This window comes from Myxine glutinosa, chromosome 9 (assembly GCF_964187855.1).
Source record: "Myxine glutinosa chromosome 9, kmMyxGlut1.1, whole genome shotgun sequence".
Classification (NCBI taxonomy): Eukaryota; Metazoa; Chordata; class Myxini; order Myxiniformes; family Myxinidae; genus Myxine; species Myxine glutinosa.
In genome coordinates this window covers 133,897,135-133,912,253 of record NC_136269.1, presented here as the reverse complement: position 1 = coordinate 133,912,253, position 15,119 = coordinate 133,897,135, and the positions used below count along the sequence as shown (strand labels likewise).

At 46.5% G+C, this 15,119-nt stretch overlaps 1 protein-coding gene across 2 annotated transcripts in view; it reads right to left on the bottom strand.

Moving 5' to 3' along the window:
* Positions 1-15,119, bottom strand: part of DROSHA (drosha ribonuclease III) — a 112,429-nt gene that overhangs the window by 41,445 nt on the left and 55,865 nt on the right. For both annotated transcript variants that reach the window (XR_010985965.2, XM_068128106.2), the window contains exons 2-7: positions 10,529-11,488; positions 10,355-10,429; positions 9,784-10,060; positions 8,158-8,299; positions 7,040-7,212; positions 6,845-6,925 (exon numbers count right to left, since the gene is read on the bottom strand). Coding sequence is in view for 1 of the 2 variants with exons in the window: in XM_068128106.2 (XP_067984207.2) it covers positions 6,845-6,925; positions 7,040-7,212; positions 8,158-8,299; positions 9,784-10,060; positions 10,355-10,429; positions 10,529-11,478 (1,698 nt within the window). In the remaining variant the exon portion in view is untranslated. The remainder of the gene's footprint in view (positions 1-6,844; positions 6,926-7,039; positions 7,213-8,157; positions 8,300-9,783; positions 10,061-10,354; positions 10,430-10,528; positions 11,489-15,119) is intronic.

The window sequence follows — 15,119 nt, the reverse complement described above, 5'->3', positions numbered from 1 at the left end:
TCGCTTAATCACCGTACCACCTTGGGTATCGCTTAATGCATCACCGTACCACCTTGGGTATCGCTTAATCACCGTACCACCTTGGGTATCGCTTAATCACCGTACCACCTTGGGTATCGCTTAATCATCACCATACCACCTTGGGTATCGCTTAATGCATCACCGTACCACCTTGGGTATCGCTTAATGCATCACCGTACCACCTTGGGTATCGCTTAATCACCGTACCACCTTGGGTATCGCTTAATGCATCACCGTACCACCTTGGGTATCGCTTAATCACCGTACCACCTTGGGTATCGCTTAATCATCACCGTACCACCTTGGGTATCGCTTAATCACCGTACCACCTTGGGTATCGCTTAATCATCACCGTACCACCTTGGGTATCGCTTAATCACCGTACCACCTTGGGTATCGCTTAATGCATCACCGTACCACCTTGGGTATCGCTTAATCACCGTACCACCTTGGGTATCGCTTAATCACCGTACCACCTTGGGTATCGCTTAATCATCACCGTACCACCTTGGGTATCGCTTAATGCATCACCGTACCACCTTGGGTATCGCTTAATCACCGTACCACCTTGGGTATCGCTTAATCATCACCGTACCACCTTGGGTATCGCTTAATCATCACCGTACCACCTTGGGTATCGCTTAATCACCGTACCACCTTGGGTATCGCTTAATCACCGTACCACCTTGGGTATCGCTTAATGCATCACCGTACCACCTTGGGTATCGCTTAATCACCGTACCACCTTGGGTATCGCTTAATCATCACCATACCACCTTGGGTATCGCTTAATCATCACCGTACCACCTTGGGTATCGCTTAATCATCACCGTACCACCTTGGGTATCACTTAATCATCACCGTACCACCTTGGGTATCGCTTAATCATCACCGACACGAGCCAAGACAGGATAGGGAGGAAAGAAAATCAATGGCGGATGTAATCCTTTATGTGGACGGCAAACACTTAAGAACACGATTAATATTTTTCATATGCAGCACATGGCAGCGGGTGGCAACATTTGCTTGGGACGTGGCTGTGCTGCTGATGCAGTGCCCCATGAAGGTGAGAGCAATCATTTGTAATTTGATCACGGTACGCGATAGCTCGCCTATTCTTCAGGTATGACACCGTGGGATTTTTAACGTACACCAACTAATGCTCTGAGGCAGGATACCCAGCTTAACGTCCTACCATGAAACGGTGCATGCACCTTGATGCCTCGGAAACGCCACAATGACAGTTTAAGGCTGAGAAGATCATCATGAATCGGGAACTGTTTGTAAAAGTTTAACGCGGCATCACACGGCTTCGGGCATCCGATCATGACTTTGTTCAACGGCCAATTATTGTGAGCCTTTGCATCCATCCAGTCAAAAAATGTTACGTTTATGTTTACTCCGGCCAGGGAGTAATGCATTCGATCGTGTCCGTGCGTGTGTGTGCGTGTGCGTGTGCGTGTGTTCGTGAACAAGATATCTGGAAAAGTTCTGAACGGATTTGGATGAAAGTTGGTGGGATGATTGCCCTTGGGATAAGGAAGAATTGATTAGTTTTTGGTGAAGCTCAGGATATTATTCCGGCTCCAGGAATTTTTTGAAGGATTGTTTACCATTGGAAGATAAGGCTCATTTTTTTAAACATTATCTTCTATATATTCTATATTTAACATTGTGATATGAAAATAGTTTTCATATTTGTTGTAAATGTAGTTTAAACTCGTGGTTATGCGTTAGAGCGGTGTATTTTGTTAGCAGCGTCGTCTTCAAAGTTCTTTTTTTATATATATATAATAAAGACATATTCTCTGTCATTTTAAAACCACCAAAGTGTGTATTCGATTTCCCCGTTTCATAAAATGTATCGTTTGATACGTATAATGCTTTAAAACTGTTTTTTTGGGGGCTTTTTTTTTTTTTTATACCTCAGAAGAGATATCAACATTTACCTCAGCGAATGTCAATCGCGGTGTCAGTATTTGATGAAGTTATAAAGACTTAGGTGGGTTATAAGTGTGACAAGCATGTGCACGGGATTCTTCCCAGAATAACGAGTGGTCGCATTAGCTTGTACGACTTAAAATGAGCGAGTGTTGTTTTCACGTTTGGGCCAGTTTTACATGTTGTATCCCTAAGGAATGAAACGAACGTTTTCCTGGCTTACAAATTTATTTGAAGTCACACATGCCTCAAAATACACTCACTTATATAGAATTGAACGCTGAATCCGAAAATGTAAGTGAAATTGCCTTGGTTTTTATTTTTACATTATCTTCCATATAATATAAATATATATCTGTGCAGTGTCTGTCTTGTGTTGTCTTGTCTTGTGTTGTCACTGAACTACTCCCTCAAACTTTTGTGAAATTGTACTATTCCATCTTGACCCACGGCGGGAGTATGCGCTCTACTGAGTGGCGTTCTAGTTTTTTTAATGTTAAAAGCTCCAGTCACAGGCTATACAGTCCTCATTGAGGCCAGGCCTTAAATAATAAAACTGTATAGATAGAAAAGTAAAGAAAGAGAGAATAGTCCAAAACTTTTTGAGGAAGTAAAAAAAAAAAAAATCTGCTTTTTCAAAAGGGGAAGGTCATAAGTGTTTGGAAAGACATGAGAAGGCACAGAGTTCCAGAGTTTGGCAGTGAAAGGGAAGAATCAAACATAATAGCCCACACATTGCCATTGGTTCCAAACATTTCCATCAGGTCAGTCTTTTGGGATTGCCACTGGTAACATGTAACCCAGTGCTACCTCTGCCGCATGGTCGGGTTGTCGGCGACTAAACCTACACCCCTCCATGACTTATGCTAATGGGGACCGTGGCTGTGATCCCCGGCCAGGACCAAAAAAAAACACCTGGCAAAGAGTGGATGAGCTCCCGTAGGGAGCCAATGGCCATCTGGTAAGGAGATGGTGTCTCCTAAAAGACATCCTTCCAGATTGGACCGGTTCAAGTCATACTAAAGACTTTAAAAATGGTACGTGCTGCTTCCTAGCTTAACGTTCAGCATTTAAAAGGAGACAGTATGGAAAATCCCCATTGCAAATGGCATTCATGGGGAGGTGGAAATGCTCCGCTGAGTGCGGTGAGAAAAGCGGCACCATGGTTATGACATCGGTCATACCCAGAGTATCCCGGGACGTGACGGCAGTGACGGCACTTCCCCCAAGCTGTTAAGCGTTTGTCTCTTCAGTGTGTGTGTGTGTGTGTGTGTGTGTGTGTGTGTGTGTGTGTGTGTGTGTGTGTGTGTGTGTGTGTGTGTGTGTGTGTGTGTGTGTGTGTGTGTGTGTGTGTAGCAGTATTGTACCTTAGACCATGTATTTTTTTTTTTTAAACCTTCGAGTTGTCAATGGCCACACAGTAATCATGCAATGTAGTGGCTTGTCGAGTATTTTTTGGTCCAGCTAATGGTAGAGGTACACAAGCAGCAAGTTATTGGGAGTAGACACCGAAGTAATATCCATAGAAAAGAGCGAGAGAGCCAACGTGCGGCGTAATTTGAGTGGGTCGAGTTTTGAGGTCAGATTGAGAGAGTTGATAAGTCGGATTACTTTGGATTCAATTCTGTCCAGTATGTGGAGCTAGAACCTCCCCAGATGTGAGAGCAGTACTCTATGCAAGGATGAATCAATCCTTTATATAGTTGAAGCAACTGTTGAGAGGAGAAGAATCTTCGACATCTGAACAGGACTCCGAGTTTCTTGGAGGCAGACATAGCTATTTGTGTAATGTGTGGATTCCAGGATAAATTTGATGTTGAGGTAATACCTAGTAGGTTTATTGTATCATTTGGTGTAATTGTGGAGCTTTCAAAGGAGATTGGAGAGATTTGCCTACAACAAAGGATTCCCCAAAGTCTCTAAGAGAAGAGGCCCACACATTCATAATGTAAGAAATGGTATCACCGGTAGATCTTGCCATATTGATGGTCAAATATAAGACTGCGAGATTCAAGATGCTTGAGGAAATGAGAATTGAGAAGACATTCAGAGACTATGGAAATGGAATAGGACGGTAGTTGGAAGGTTTTGTATGATCACCCTTCTTTAAAATAGGCTGCACTAAGGCATGTTTACAGGAAAGAGGAAAAGCTTGGGTTTTTAAACAAAAACTAAACAAAGAGCAAGCACGGTGAGGAATGCCATCTTGTCCATATACCTTGCTCGAGTCCAGAGAGAGGAGAGTATTTTTGACTGCATGAAAAGAGATTATAGGGATGGGCATAGGATTGGTAAGGGGTGCATCAGAGGGAGATGGAATGTTAGAGTCATCCATTGTGGAATTAGAGGAGAAAAGATAACAAAAAGAGTTGCTTTATCAGATGGAGAAACAGCGATAGCATCATCGGAACGGAAAAGCGAAGGAAAGGTAGAGCAACAGAAATTGTTGGAGATACTTTTAGCTAAGGACCAGAAAGATCCATTCGTGGAAGAAGATGAGGTTGTCACATTTATTTTGGATAAAGGAATACTTCGCCTCACGAATAACATGTTTGCAATCATTTCTGACAGATATGAAAGCTGAATGTGAGTCGGAAGAAGAAGAGTTTTTCTTTGTCCCATATGCCGCAACCCTTGCATGAATGGCCGCAGAGCAGGAATTATTTCACCCAGAATTGGTAGGAGAGATAGACTTGATAGAGAAGGGGATATAAGCCTGCATTCCTGCAACAATAACTTCAGATATACGTTCAGATGGTAAACAAATGACTTCCAGTGCAGTCCAATATTGTACTCCATGCTAAGGTTACAGGTATCCTGATACGATACGGATTACTCAACGTCGATAAAACCATGTTTAGACACAATCTCATGCCTCATCTCCACCAGCAAGTTATGAATTAGTTCAGGCTGAAACTATTTTGAGGATGAACGTAATTTCACATTTCCCATTAGCAAAAACCCTGAACGAGGATAGTGTGTCCGGTTTGGAACAGCCATTGGTTATTAGTCCCCAACACAGAGGGGACTATAGGTTTACTCTCCGTCTATCTGTCCATCTGTCTGTCACACCTGTGGTTTCTGCACTTTTTTCCATTCCCTTTAACATATTCAACTGAAACTTGGTGCATGGCGTTATTATAACTAGGGCATGCCCGTACTATATATATATCTAAAATTATATCCCCCCCCTCTATTTACATGGAATGGTTTGGTCCATTCGCAAAGCCAAAGGCAAAGCGAACGGCTTGCGAGTACGGTGACAATCCCCCCCCCTCTATTTACATCAAATGGTTTGGTCCATTCGCAACGACCACAGAACCCCCCCCCCCCCCCCTCTAGTTACATGAAATGGTTTGGTCCATTCGCAACGCCAAAGCGAACGGCGAACGGCTAAATCGCCATAGCTCGGTAACTACTTGTCCGATTAATTTCAAACCTTGAAAAGGCACATCCTCGGGTCCCCAGCAATATACCTAGCAAGTTTAAAGTATATCGGACCCGTGGTTGTCGAGAAACAGCGGTCACAGACAAACATACAAACATACAAACATACAAACAAACATACACACAGAGATTAGTGGAATTATAGATAGACTAGGGCATGCCCGTACTATATATATATCTAAAAGTATATCCCCCCCCCCCCCCCCCCCTCTATTTACATGCAATGGTTTGGTCCAAAGCTAATGGCTTGCGAGTACGGTGACAATCCCCCCCCTCTATTTACATGAAATGGTTTGGTCCAAAGCTAATGGCTAGCGGAGTTTGGTAAAGAAATCGCCATAGCGTGCACAAATGCGCAGGAAAGCGAAAGAATCGCAAATTAGTTTTAATTAGTTTTAAAACATAGTTTAACGCCAACATAGCGGCAACATAGTTTGCCAACGTGAAATAAATGAATACGCTCTCAAATGTGCCAAAAAAAAAAAAAACGCTACCCGTACGCTCTACCCCGCCCGTACGCCCGTAAACAAAAAAAACAACGCTCTTCGCTTCCGCCCTTCGCTCTGACTGAATTGGGAGAAATAATGCGCATAAGAAATCGAGAAATTATTATTTTCTCCGGAAGAAATCGAATTACGTACCGTAATGGCGCACGCGCTGGGCTCAGCATCAGCTCGCTCTCACATCGGCCACGCCTACGCAATAACGCGTTCTGTGATTGGATGCCGGAAGTGCAGTCCTCACTGTCCGGAAGGTCGTATATCGCAGTTACGATGAATCGCAAATTAGTTTTTATTAGTTTTAAAACATAGTTTAACGGCAACATAGTTTGCAAACGTGAAATAAATGAATACGCTCTCAAATGTGCCATCCGAGGCAGAGTGTGTCCGCCACGTTCGGCACACGCGATAGCTCGCTGCTCTCTGATTGGTTGAATCGTTTTTTGGACATAGCTCGGTAAGTAATTGTCCGATTAATATGAAACCTTGAAAAGGCACATCCTCGGGTCCCCAGCAATATACCTGGCAAGTTTCAAGTATATCGGACCGGTAGTTGTCGAGAAACAGCGGTCACAGACATACAAACAAACAAACAAACGTACAAACAAACATACACACAGAGATTACTGGAATTATAGATAGATAAGTCACAGAACAAGTTTGAGTTTCAGGGCTTTTCCTCAATTTTTCATGGAGTTGTGCCCTTTTTGTTCAGAACAAGAACATTCATTGGGGCCGGTAGGGACATGCATTGCAAAGCAATTCTCCCTCTTGTTGATTCGGTATCAGCCAGTATGTGATCCTGGTGAATCAGGTTGGTGTGAACAGACTCAGAACTCGCTGGTGGAAACAAGGCATCGGTGTCGACACTTGAGATTTTGACACGGCTAACTCGTGCTTGAGCCCAATGCTACAAGTCGCACGTGTATACCCACCTGTTCTCCAGGGTACATGGAGTGCCGAATGCCAGTACGCTGAGCACGCATGCTGCACTTGCACAAAGGTCCATCGTTCATCTGCATAAAAGCACCAACGCCGCACAGCCAGCATGTAATAGCATGGTCAATGCAGAGCTGGAAAGAAACGCAATGCGACTTGACCTGAAGGAAGGCAAGATGTTCCGTTTTTACCTGGCCGGGATCGTTGTACCAGAGTTCATCGTGGAGCCGGTCTGGGTGGGCCTTCCTGCGGCGAATCTCGGCGATCACATCCAGAGGCTCAGAATAGCAGCTCCATTCGCTGTTGTCGCTGCTCAGCTCGCTGTCACTTTCACTGCCAGATTCACTTAAGTCTTTCGCTGCTCCTGAACACCAAGGGGTATTCATGGAAATCGCACCATCGCACACTTAATCAATCTCATCTAACCCCATCACCATCATCACATGAACATCACCAAACATGCACACATATGGCTGCTTCCCCACCACCTCCCATTTTTAGCTCACCTGGACTTTAGTCCAGTGAGATTATGCGATTGAGCAATGTCTGCAGGTCGGTCAGTCAGTCAGTGAGAGTGAGTCCGTAAACACTTCAGCATTATCGCTTGAACCAAACACACAATTTTGATGAAACTTGGCCACAAGCTTCATATCTAATGCCTAAAAAATGTGTATTTACCACATCGAAATGGGCGCACATTAAGCTGGTCTTAGGGGGGAGGGGTTTGACCCCCCAAAATAGGTATTTGATCTTTTCTCTGAAACTACACACACGATTATGATGAAACTTAACCACAGCCTTCATCACTCATGATGTACCAAAGTTTGTTCATGGCATTAAAAAAAAAATCAGGGTCTAAGGGGGTCTGTGGAGGGTTTGAACCCACCCCTTCCCCAAAAATAGGTATTTGCTCTCTTCGCCAAAACTACACACACAATTTCGATGAAACTTGACAACTTTCATCAACCCGTAATGTCCCAATGTTTGTTCACGGGATAAAAAACGAAGGAAGTCTGGGGAAAAAAATCAGGGTCTAAGGGGGTCTGCGAGGGTTTGAGTGACTATTGCTCTTGATCCAGGCGAGCTTCAGGACCCACGATCCTATTTTTGAATTTCTGATTGGTGGAATGATGTAGGGTGTCTACGTTCCTTAGTTCCAGGAATCGCATTCATGATCATGGGACACCTTTCCAATTAATCCTAAATTATCACCCTCGACACACCGGTCCACTCCAGAGCTCAACATCCCTTTCGAAGATCTCCCACCAACCCGATTATATGGAACAACATAAAGATAATTCACATTCACCTGCATGCTGGTCGAGTCGTGTTGGTGGCGGCTGCCACCGAGGTCGAGCCGCACGGGCACTCGCCTGCCGCTGTCCGAGCAAGCGTTGCAACTCCTCACAGAGAGCTCTTTGCCGACTGGTTCCTACCACGGTCGACTCACCCTGGAACGATTTGATCGTAATCAAGCCCAACAACCTTACTGCCCCATAAGTCACATCGACCAACTTGAGTTGCTCTCTTTTCTGCAGTTCAGTCAATTTTTGGTAACTCTCGTTTGGCACAAATTGCTTTAACAATTTATGGTTTGCTGCATTTCATTTAAGTATTCCACGATCTCAGAAACACGAGGTTAGATTGAGAAATCTCCAAAGGAGTATTTAAATGAGGTTCAAGCAACTATGGATAGTTACATATTGTGTGCCAAATCAGGAATATAAAAATAAATGCTCAACATAGCTGATGACATTTAGCAAAGGAATAAGTCGTTATCAACCACCAAACCCAAACATGCGGTGTGCATTGGTCACATGGATTCTCACACATTCACATTAACACCGATCTTAGACAGTGACGTTTCTGACTCAATGGCTTCCTCAGCAGCTCAAGTCCAACAAGACGGTGCAGAGGGAGTGCACGTACCTTCAAGCGGTCTCATGTGCACGTACCTTCAGGTGCACCGTCCCTCGGATGGACGTTCAGCCAGGTGTCCCATCTGCTAGCATTAGAGGACAATTAAAATCCCACCGCGTTTTTCAACACCAACAGGCCGAGTTGGCATCGGCACGCCAGCCAAAATCTAAATTGCTGCCGTGGACAAGGGGCACTGTATCAGTTGCACAGAAGCGCTCCGAACAATGTTGCCAACCACTCACTAGGGAGGTGGGAATTGACCGTAGTGCCTTTGTGGATTTTAACCCCTGCCAACAGTGTGTGGTGACTGTAGCGGGAGTCAAAACACCCAGGTTATCGGTTTGAGATTTACTATGTACATCCTTCTGACCAGATTAATCAACCAAGACGTTGTACATCACAGTAGACCAGGTGACGGCAAGCCAAACCCACGAGATTATAGAGCAACAAATCGTAAAACAAACAACTTCCGGTAAACAATAAAATGGACAAAAAGGGAAAAAGTGATTCGTCTTCTTCGAAAGTCCCAGAGCAAGGAGAGAAACTGTATTATGAGAGTCATGGTGAAAACATGCTTCAACTAGAACGGTGCTCGGTAGAGCGCATACCTCCGCCAGGCTGAGCAGTTTACGCTTTCTATCCCACTGATAGGCCGGATCTGCATCCAGACCTGATCCAAAACCTAATTGGCTTGTTCTTGTTACCTACCCAACTGATCCACCTCGTTTTGTCATAACTCGTCCACAGCTTTTTGAAATGTCATGCTATTTATCATTTTGGCCCGATCTCTCAAAGGTGAAGAATCACTTAAAAAATAAAAACAATCTCGTATCTGGATCCAGATCGTCACCAAAGTTGAATCTCTTTGGCCTCGTCACACAACCAACCTGCCCACCAGGTTTCGGCCGAATCCATACATAACTTTGTGGTGAAATGAAAGACGTTCACCAGTGCGATCTGCTACCTTACCGATTGTGCACAAATGCCTTGCGGTGTGACTGGGACACCAGCTTACCACTTGGTCCATGGGATCACTGGAGTAGTAATTCTCATGATGCGTGCATCTAATCCACACCGGACTCAAGAGGACAGATTCTTCTTCATTCGGAGCATCTCCGGAGTCTGACTTGGACTCCGACTGCGCCGTGGGTTGTCGGCGTGGCGAGCCGAGCGTCTTTGTGACTGAGGTCTCGGGAAAGCAAGGAGGAGATGCCTGTCGCAAACCTCTGCACTTCCAGGTTGCTTTCGGGACCTCAGAAACCTGTCGTCGGCTTTCCCCGACACCTGGATCTCTGAGACAGACATGAACAACACCGGATGTTAAATAGCACTTGAGCTTTATCGTTAGTCCTTCCACCATGCAAAAGGAGTTGGGTTTAGGTGAGCTTAATCAATTACAAACCATGGCTTGAGTAACGGTAACAAAGCAGTGATCTTAATCAAGCCGTATACCTGACCATGTAATGAACCTACAAGGTATTTCGAGTATGATGCTCAAGCGTTTCGAATCTTAAAAAACAATGAAATGTATCAATGGCTTATTCCTCTGTGTTCCAGTGTGGACGGGATGGTAAACGAATCCCTACCTGCTTCTTCTCCTCTTCATGCACCTTATTCGCTCTCTCGATGAAGATCGTTCACTTCTTAATCGCGCTCTTTCTCTGTACATACGGTGGAGGATGTGTATATTTAGCATGAAGTACAATTCCTCTTCGAACAAAACGAGTAAATACAATCCAAGCCGGGACGAGATTCATCACCTGCTGCGGCTGTGACGGCTTCGATGGTACGGACTCCTTTGCATCCCAGCTTTGCTCCTTGGTTCTCGGTCGGTTCCTTTTAACCTTCGACTTCGACCAGGACTCGCGCTTCGACTACGTCGCCGATTACGATCCAGACCAGACCTCCACGTCGGATGCCTGTCTCGATTTGCATCCCGGCTACCACTCAGCCTGTGGCCCAATTCGGATTCGTGTCTCCACTTTGGCTCGCGGGTCGATTCAATGTGGTCTCTTCGCCTACGAGGCCCATCTCGATCTCTCGTGTTCCCTTTCTCACGTTTCGTGTCACCGGGTCGGTTTACCTCACTGCTTCCTCTGTTTTCTGATCTATCTTTCCCTTCCCACTCTCCTTTTGGACCCACCATCCATCCTGCATTCCACTCACCTATCCTCGACGACCCACTCTGCTCCCCTGCCCACACTTCTTCTCTACACCATGCCTTACTCTTTCCCTCCCACGTATCACAATTCCCGCCCCTTGTCGAAATTTCCGGCTGCCACGTTCCACCTTCCCATACATGTGCTGCAACTGGAGCGTATTTTTCTCTTGCAGTCCTTTCTCTATCCCAAGATCGATCAGGCACAGGAGGTACAATCCCATAACCCCCATAGGCTATGGGGTTTGAGGGCTTACTTGAGTTAGTGCTGGGCAGCACACTATGAAGAGAGTCAGATGTAGAGATCGGTGAGGGTCCGCTAAGTGAAGAAGGGCTCCCTATATATCCAGGAGGGCAGACCGGTGCATAGGAAAAAGGGTAAACATGGGGAGGGAAAACAAGTGGGTAAGGGGGTGGAGGAGCAGTAGGCGGTGGAGGTAAGCATGGACGAGGTGGTCCAAAGAAACAGTGGGCATTAGGTGAAGACCATGGTGGATGTTCACAATTTTGATATGAACCGGGCAAAGGAACACCACGAGGCCAGAATGCCATATTACATCACCTGTAAAACACAAAATGAGGAGGTGAGGGGGTGGGGGGGAAGAGGGAGGAGGACAAACGCAAATCACTTGCGTTGTCTTTGTAAATACAGTATCCACAATGTACATAATATGTATTTTTAACTACAAAATGATAACTAAAGCTCTAACATGGAGCATGTTTTACAGTGTTTTATCAATGCAATTTACAAAGTCTTCTAACTGAAGACTCACAAACCCCAAAATGAGCACGTGGTCTTTGGAGAATTGCCTACCTTTCCTAAAAAATGTGTGTGTGTGTGTGTGTGTGTGTGTGTGTGTGTGTCTGTATATATATATATATATATATATATTGTTATAGATCGCGGTTAGGATGTTATAGACCGAGCGGTGGTTTAAAACCGCGACCTAACAAAACTCACCCGATTCCACCCGAACGTTGGTTGTATCGCACCCTAGCTGCTCAATGAGGGAAAAGACAAAAGCGACGCAATGCAAGAGGAAAACGGAGACAAAAAAAAAGGTTTGAAATACTACTACATTTATTCCTACTATTTACACACAAGCAAAAAGACAGATGTCACGTTTATTTACAAACACAAGACGCAGGTGACACAGTGCAAATTTAGCTTACCTACAGACTTAACTTATATCCCAGGACAGAACAAACAGAACGCTGACTCACGCGGGGAATGCCAGGGATGGCAGAAGGTGGATGGCTGGAGGGAGAGGAAAGGTCCAAGGGGGGTCCCGCAGCACAACCGGCGCGTTCAGCAGCCGCCGTTCCGTTTCGGCCCTGCTCCGAACCGCCGTTCAGGCCCCCTTTGGCGGTTGGGTGGCGCGGCTGCGGCCGCCTGCACTTGCCTTGCCAGGCCTTGTCTCACTCGTCACCACCGACTCCTCACCACCGCAACCAACTGACCACCGACTCCTTTCTCTGGCAACCGACTGTCACCCACTCCTTGCAACCAACTCCTCCTCTCTTTCTCTCAACCGACCCAGACCAACCCAGAGTGCATCTCTCTTTCTTCTTCTTTTTCTCCACTTCCGGTTGCGCCCTTTTATAGCGCCCCCAGCGATCACGCCCCCCGGCGCTTTGGACACGCCCATCGGGGGTGCTCACCTCGGCCCTGGTTGGTCGCGCGACCCTCGGGCTCCGCCCTGGATGACGACGGGCGGCGCGCCCCTCCTCCCCTCTGACGAGGTGCGACACGCCTTTCTTCTCCGACCCGAGCCTTGTGGTCAATGGTGGTTATTGGAGGGGAGGTAATATGGGCAATCGAGGCTCGCCAATGACGAGAGGGGGATGTAATATGAGGTCATTGGAGGTTTTGGAGGGGATGGAAAGGGAGATTTTTGGGGATGGGAAGGAAAGGGGGTCTATTCTCTTCCACTGGTGCAATGGAGTACCTTTAATTAATGGGAGACACAGCCTTATCCTAAAACACAGAATAAGAGATAACTATCAAAAGAAAAGATATATCGTGTCCTGCATGTATGTTTTTATGGACTAACTACGGGAACGCCCTTTGACCTTTATACAACCACAACGGAGGGAGGAGGGGTGACATTTTACAACAACCTTTTACAACAACCTTTTACAACATTTTACCACCACAACAAAATAAAAAAACATTCTCATATCCACAACACTGCACCCTCCTCCCCTTAGGCACGTCCCGGGCCTATTACTTTTACCTTAGTGTGGCATGTAGGTGTAGTTCCCTCTACTTTTAACCTGACCCTGAGTGCGACAGTTTTAAAACATAAATAAATGTGTCCCGCTGCTCCATTGCACCCTGCCTAACAGACTTACGCCCACAGTTAACCGAATTGCGGAATGGTCTTCAAACTATACACTGACGGTGGGGAGCATTATTTACACTGACGCTAATTTTATTTACAAAACTAACCCAGGACCTGTAATTGTTCTTTCTGGGGGGAGGACAGTCTGCTCTGCATCAATGCACCATTAAAGCACCCAAAAACGCACCAATACACACCCAAGCACCAATCGGTGCAGTCCCCATTGTTCAATGAATAAAATAAAACCAACAAACCCAACCCTGCAGGTGTCTCTTGCTCTTCGGCTCCCTCTGCTGGTTATCATTATTTCTTCCAGTTGTTGTCATTTTCATTTGCTTTGCTTACTGGCGGCCTATTTGCAATAAAGCTTGCCCAAACGTGTCCATTTTATTTATCTTTATTTATGGCCCACAGGGCCGACTACGTGTGGTTCACCTGTGGGGCATCGGTGCCCTGTGGCCAAGGTCCGCCAGCAAGATTTCGGGCCCTCATGGCCGGTTCCAGCAGAGGGGCCTTGCCCCAACCCATGGGGTCCATAAGTGGTGCTCGGCCACTGACATGTGGTCCATAATGTGGTGCATCGATGCAGACAGCTGGTTCTGGGAATTTCGGGCGCACAATGGCCGACCCACGCACGCTCCCCTCGGCGCCCAACGGCGCTCAGGTCCTCATGTGGGAGACAAAAAGGGGGGACAAGACAGATGAGCGAGGGGTAAGGTCTCAAGGGTACATATCAAAAAGGCAATGCAAGGCGAAATGCGTACGGAGGGCGAAGTGAGAAAGCTCGTCCCTACCGTACGTCACCCCCCTGTTACCTAGCCCACCCTTGCCCTTACCCCATATGTACAAAACCTACACATTACCAATTCGTCACTACTGTCACGTCTTCCCCATATTTCCCCTATACCAAATTCGTCTCCACAATCCCTCTACTTCAAAATTTGCCATCATCAAGTCATCATCAATCCTCATAAGGAGGCAGAGATGGAACATCAAAGCACAATGTCACACCCACGTCATGATGCGTCTCACATTCCAAACATTTGCACAATAAAAAATAATAAAACATGGCATGGTGTGGAGTTCCTGTCACCTCCGGTGAGTGGGTGCAGATGGTGCGAGGAGATCCTTCATCCTAACTATCCTCTAAATGACTTTAACACACTTTACACTACCCGGGGTCTTTCTCCGGCCAAACCATTGGCCCTCTTACACTATGGGTTCTAAAAACCAATTCCCATTGGCCAAACTGTGGTGCTTTTCAATTTGGGGTCTCACTCCCCCGATTCATCTCCCGGTGCCCTCGCACAATTTCTGGGCCGCGACGTGTAGCTCTCCCAACAGGTCTACCCACCTGCACACCTCCACCACTGTAGTTGCCACCCGAGCTTACCTAGCTCCTCACCCTAACCTATCTAACTGGGGGCAGCCCCTCTCCTGGCTCTGTCACCCCATGGTGCCCTCTGGCACTGGGCTACCCGGGTCCGTCCTCCGGATCCTCGGGCCCCATCCACAACAACTACTACCGGCTCCCAGAGCCCACCTGCGGCCTCACCTGGCCGACATCCTTACAGTGGTGGAGTGCCCAAACCAACTACACACACTAACAGGCTACACGCCCAGCCATTTCCACAACACTAATGCACCCATCCAAACATCATTCTGTCACCCGCACCACAGATGCCAATATCCAACCACAATTTACCTGTACCCTCTACCTAACACTTACACTACCCGCCCCGGGTATCCGTGATGGGGGTCCACTCTTTCCCCATTCACACCTTCGCACCATCCACTCCACTCCACAATTTCCACCATTCTCACTCCACGACCATCCATTCCAATCCT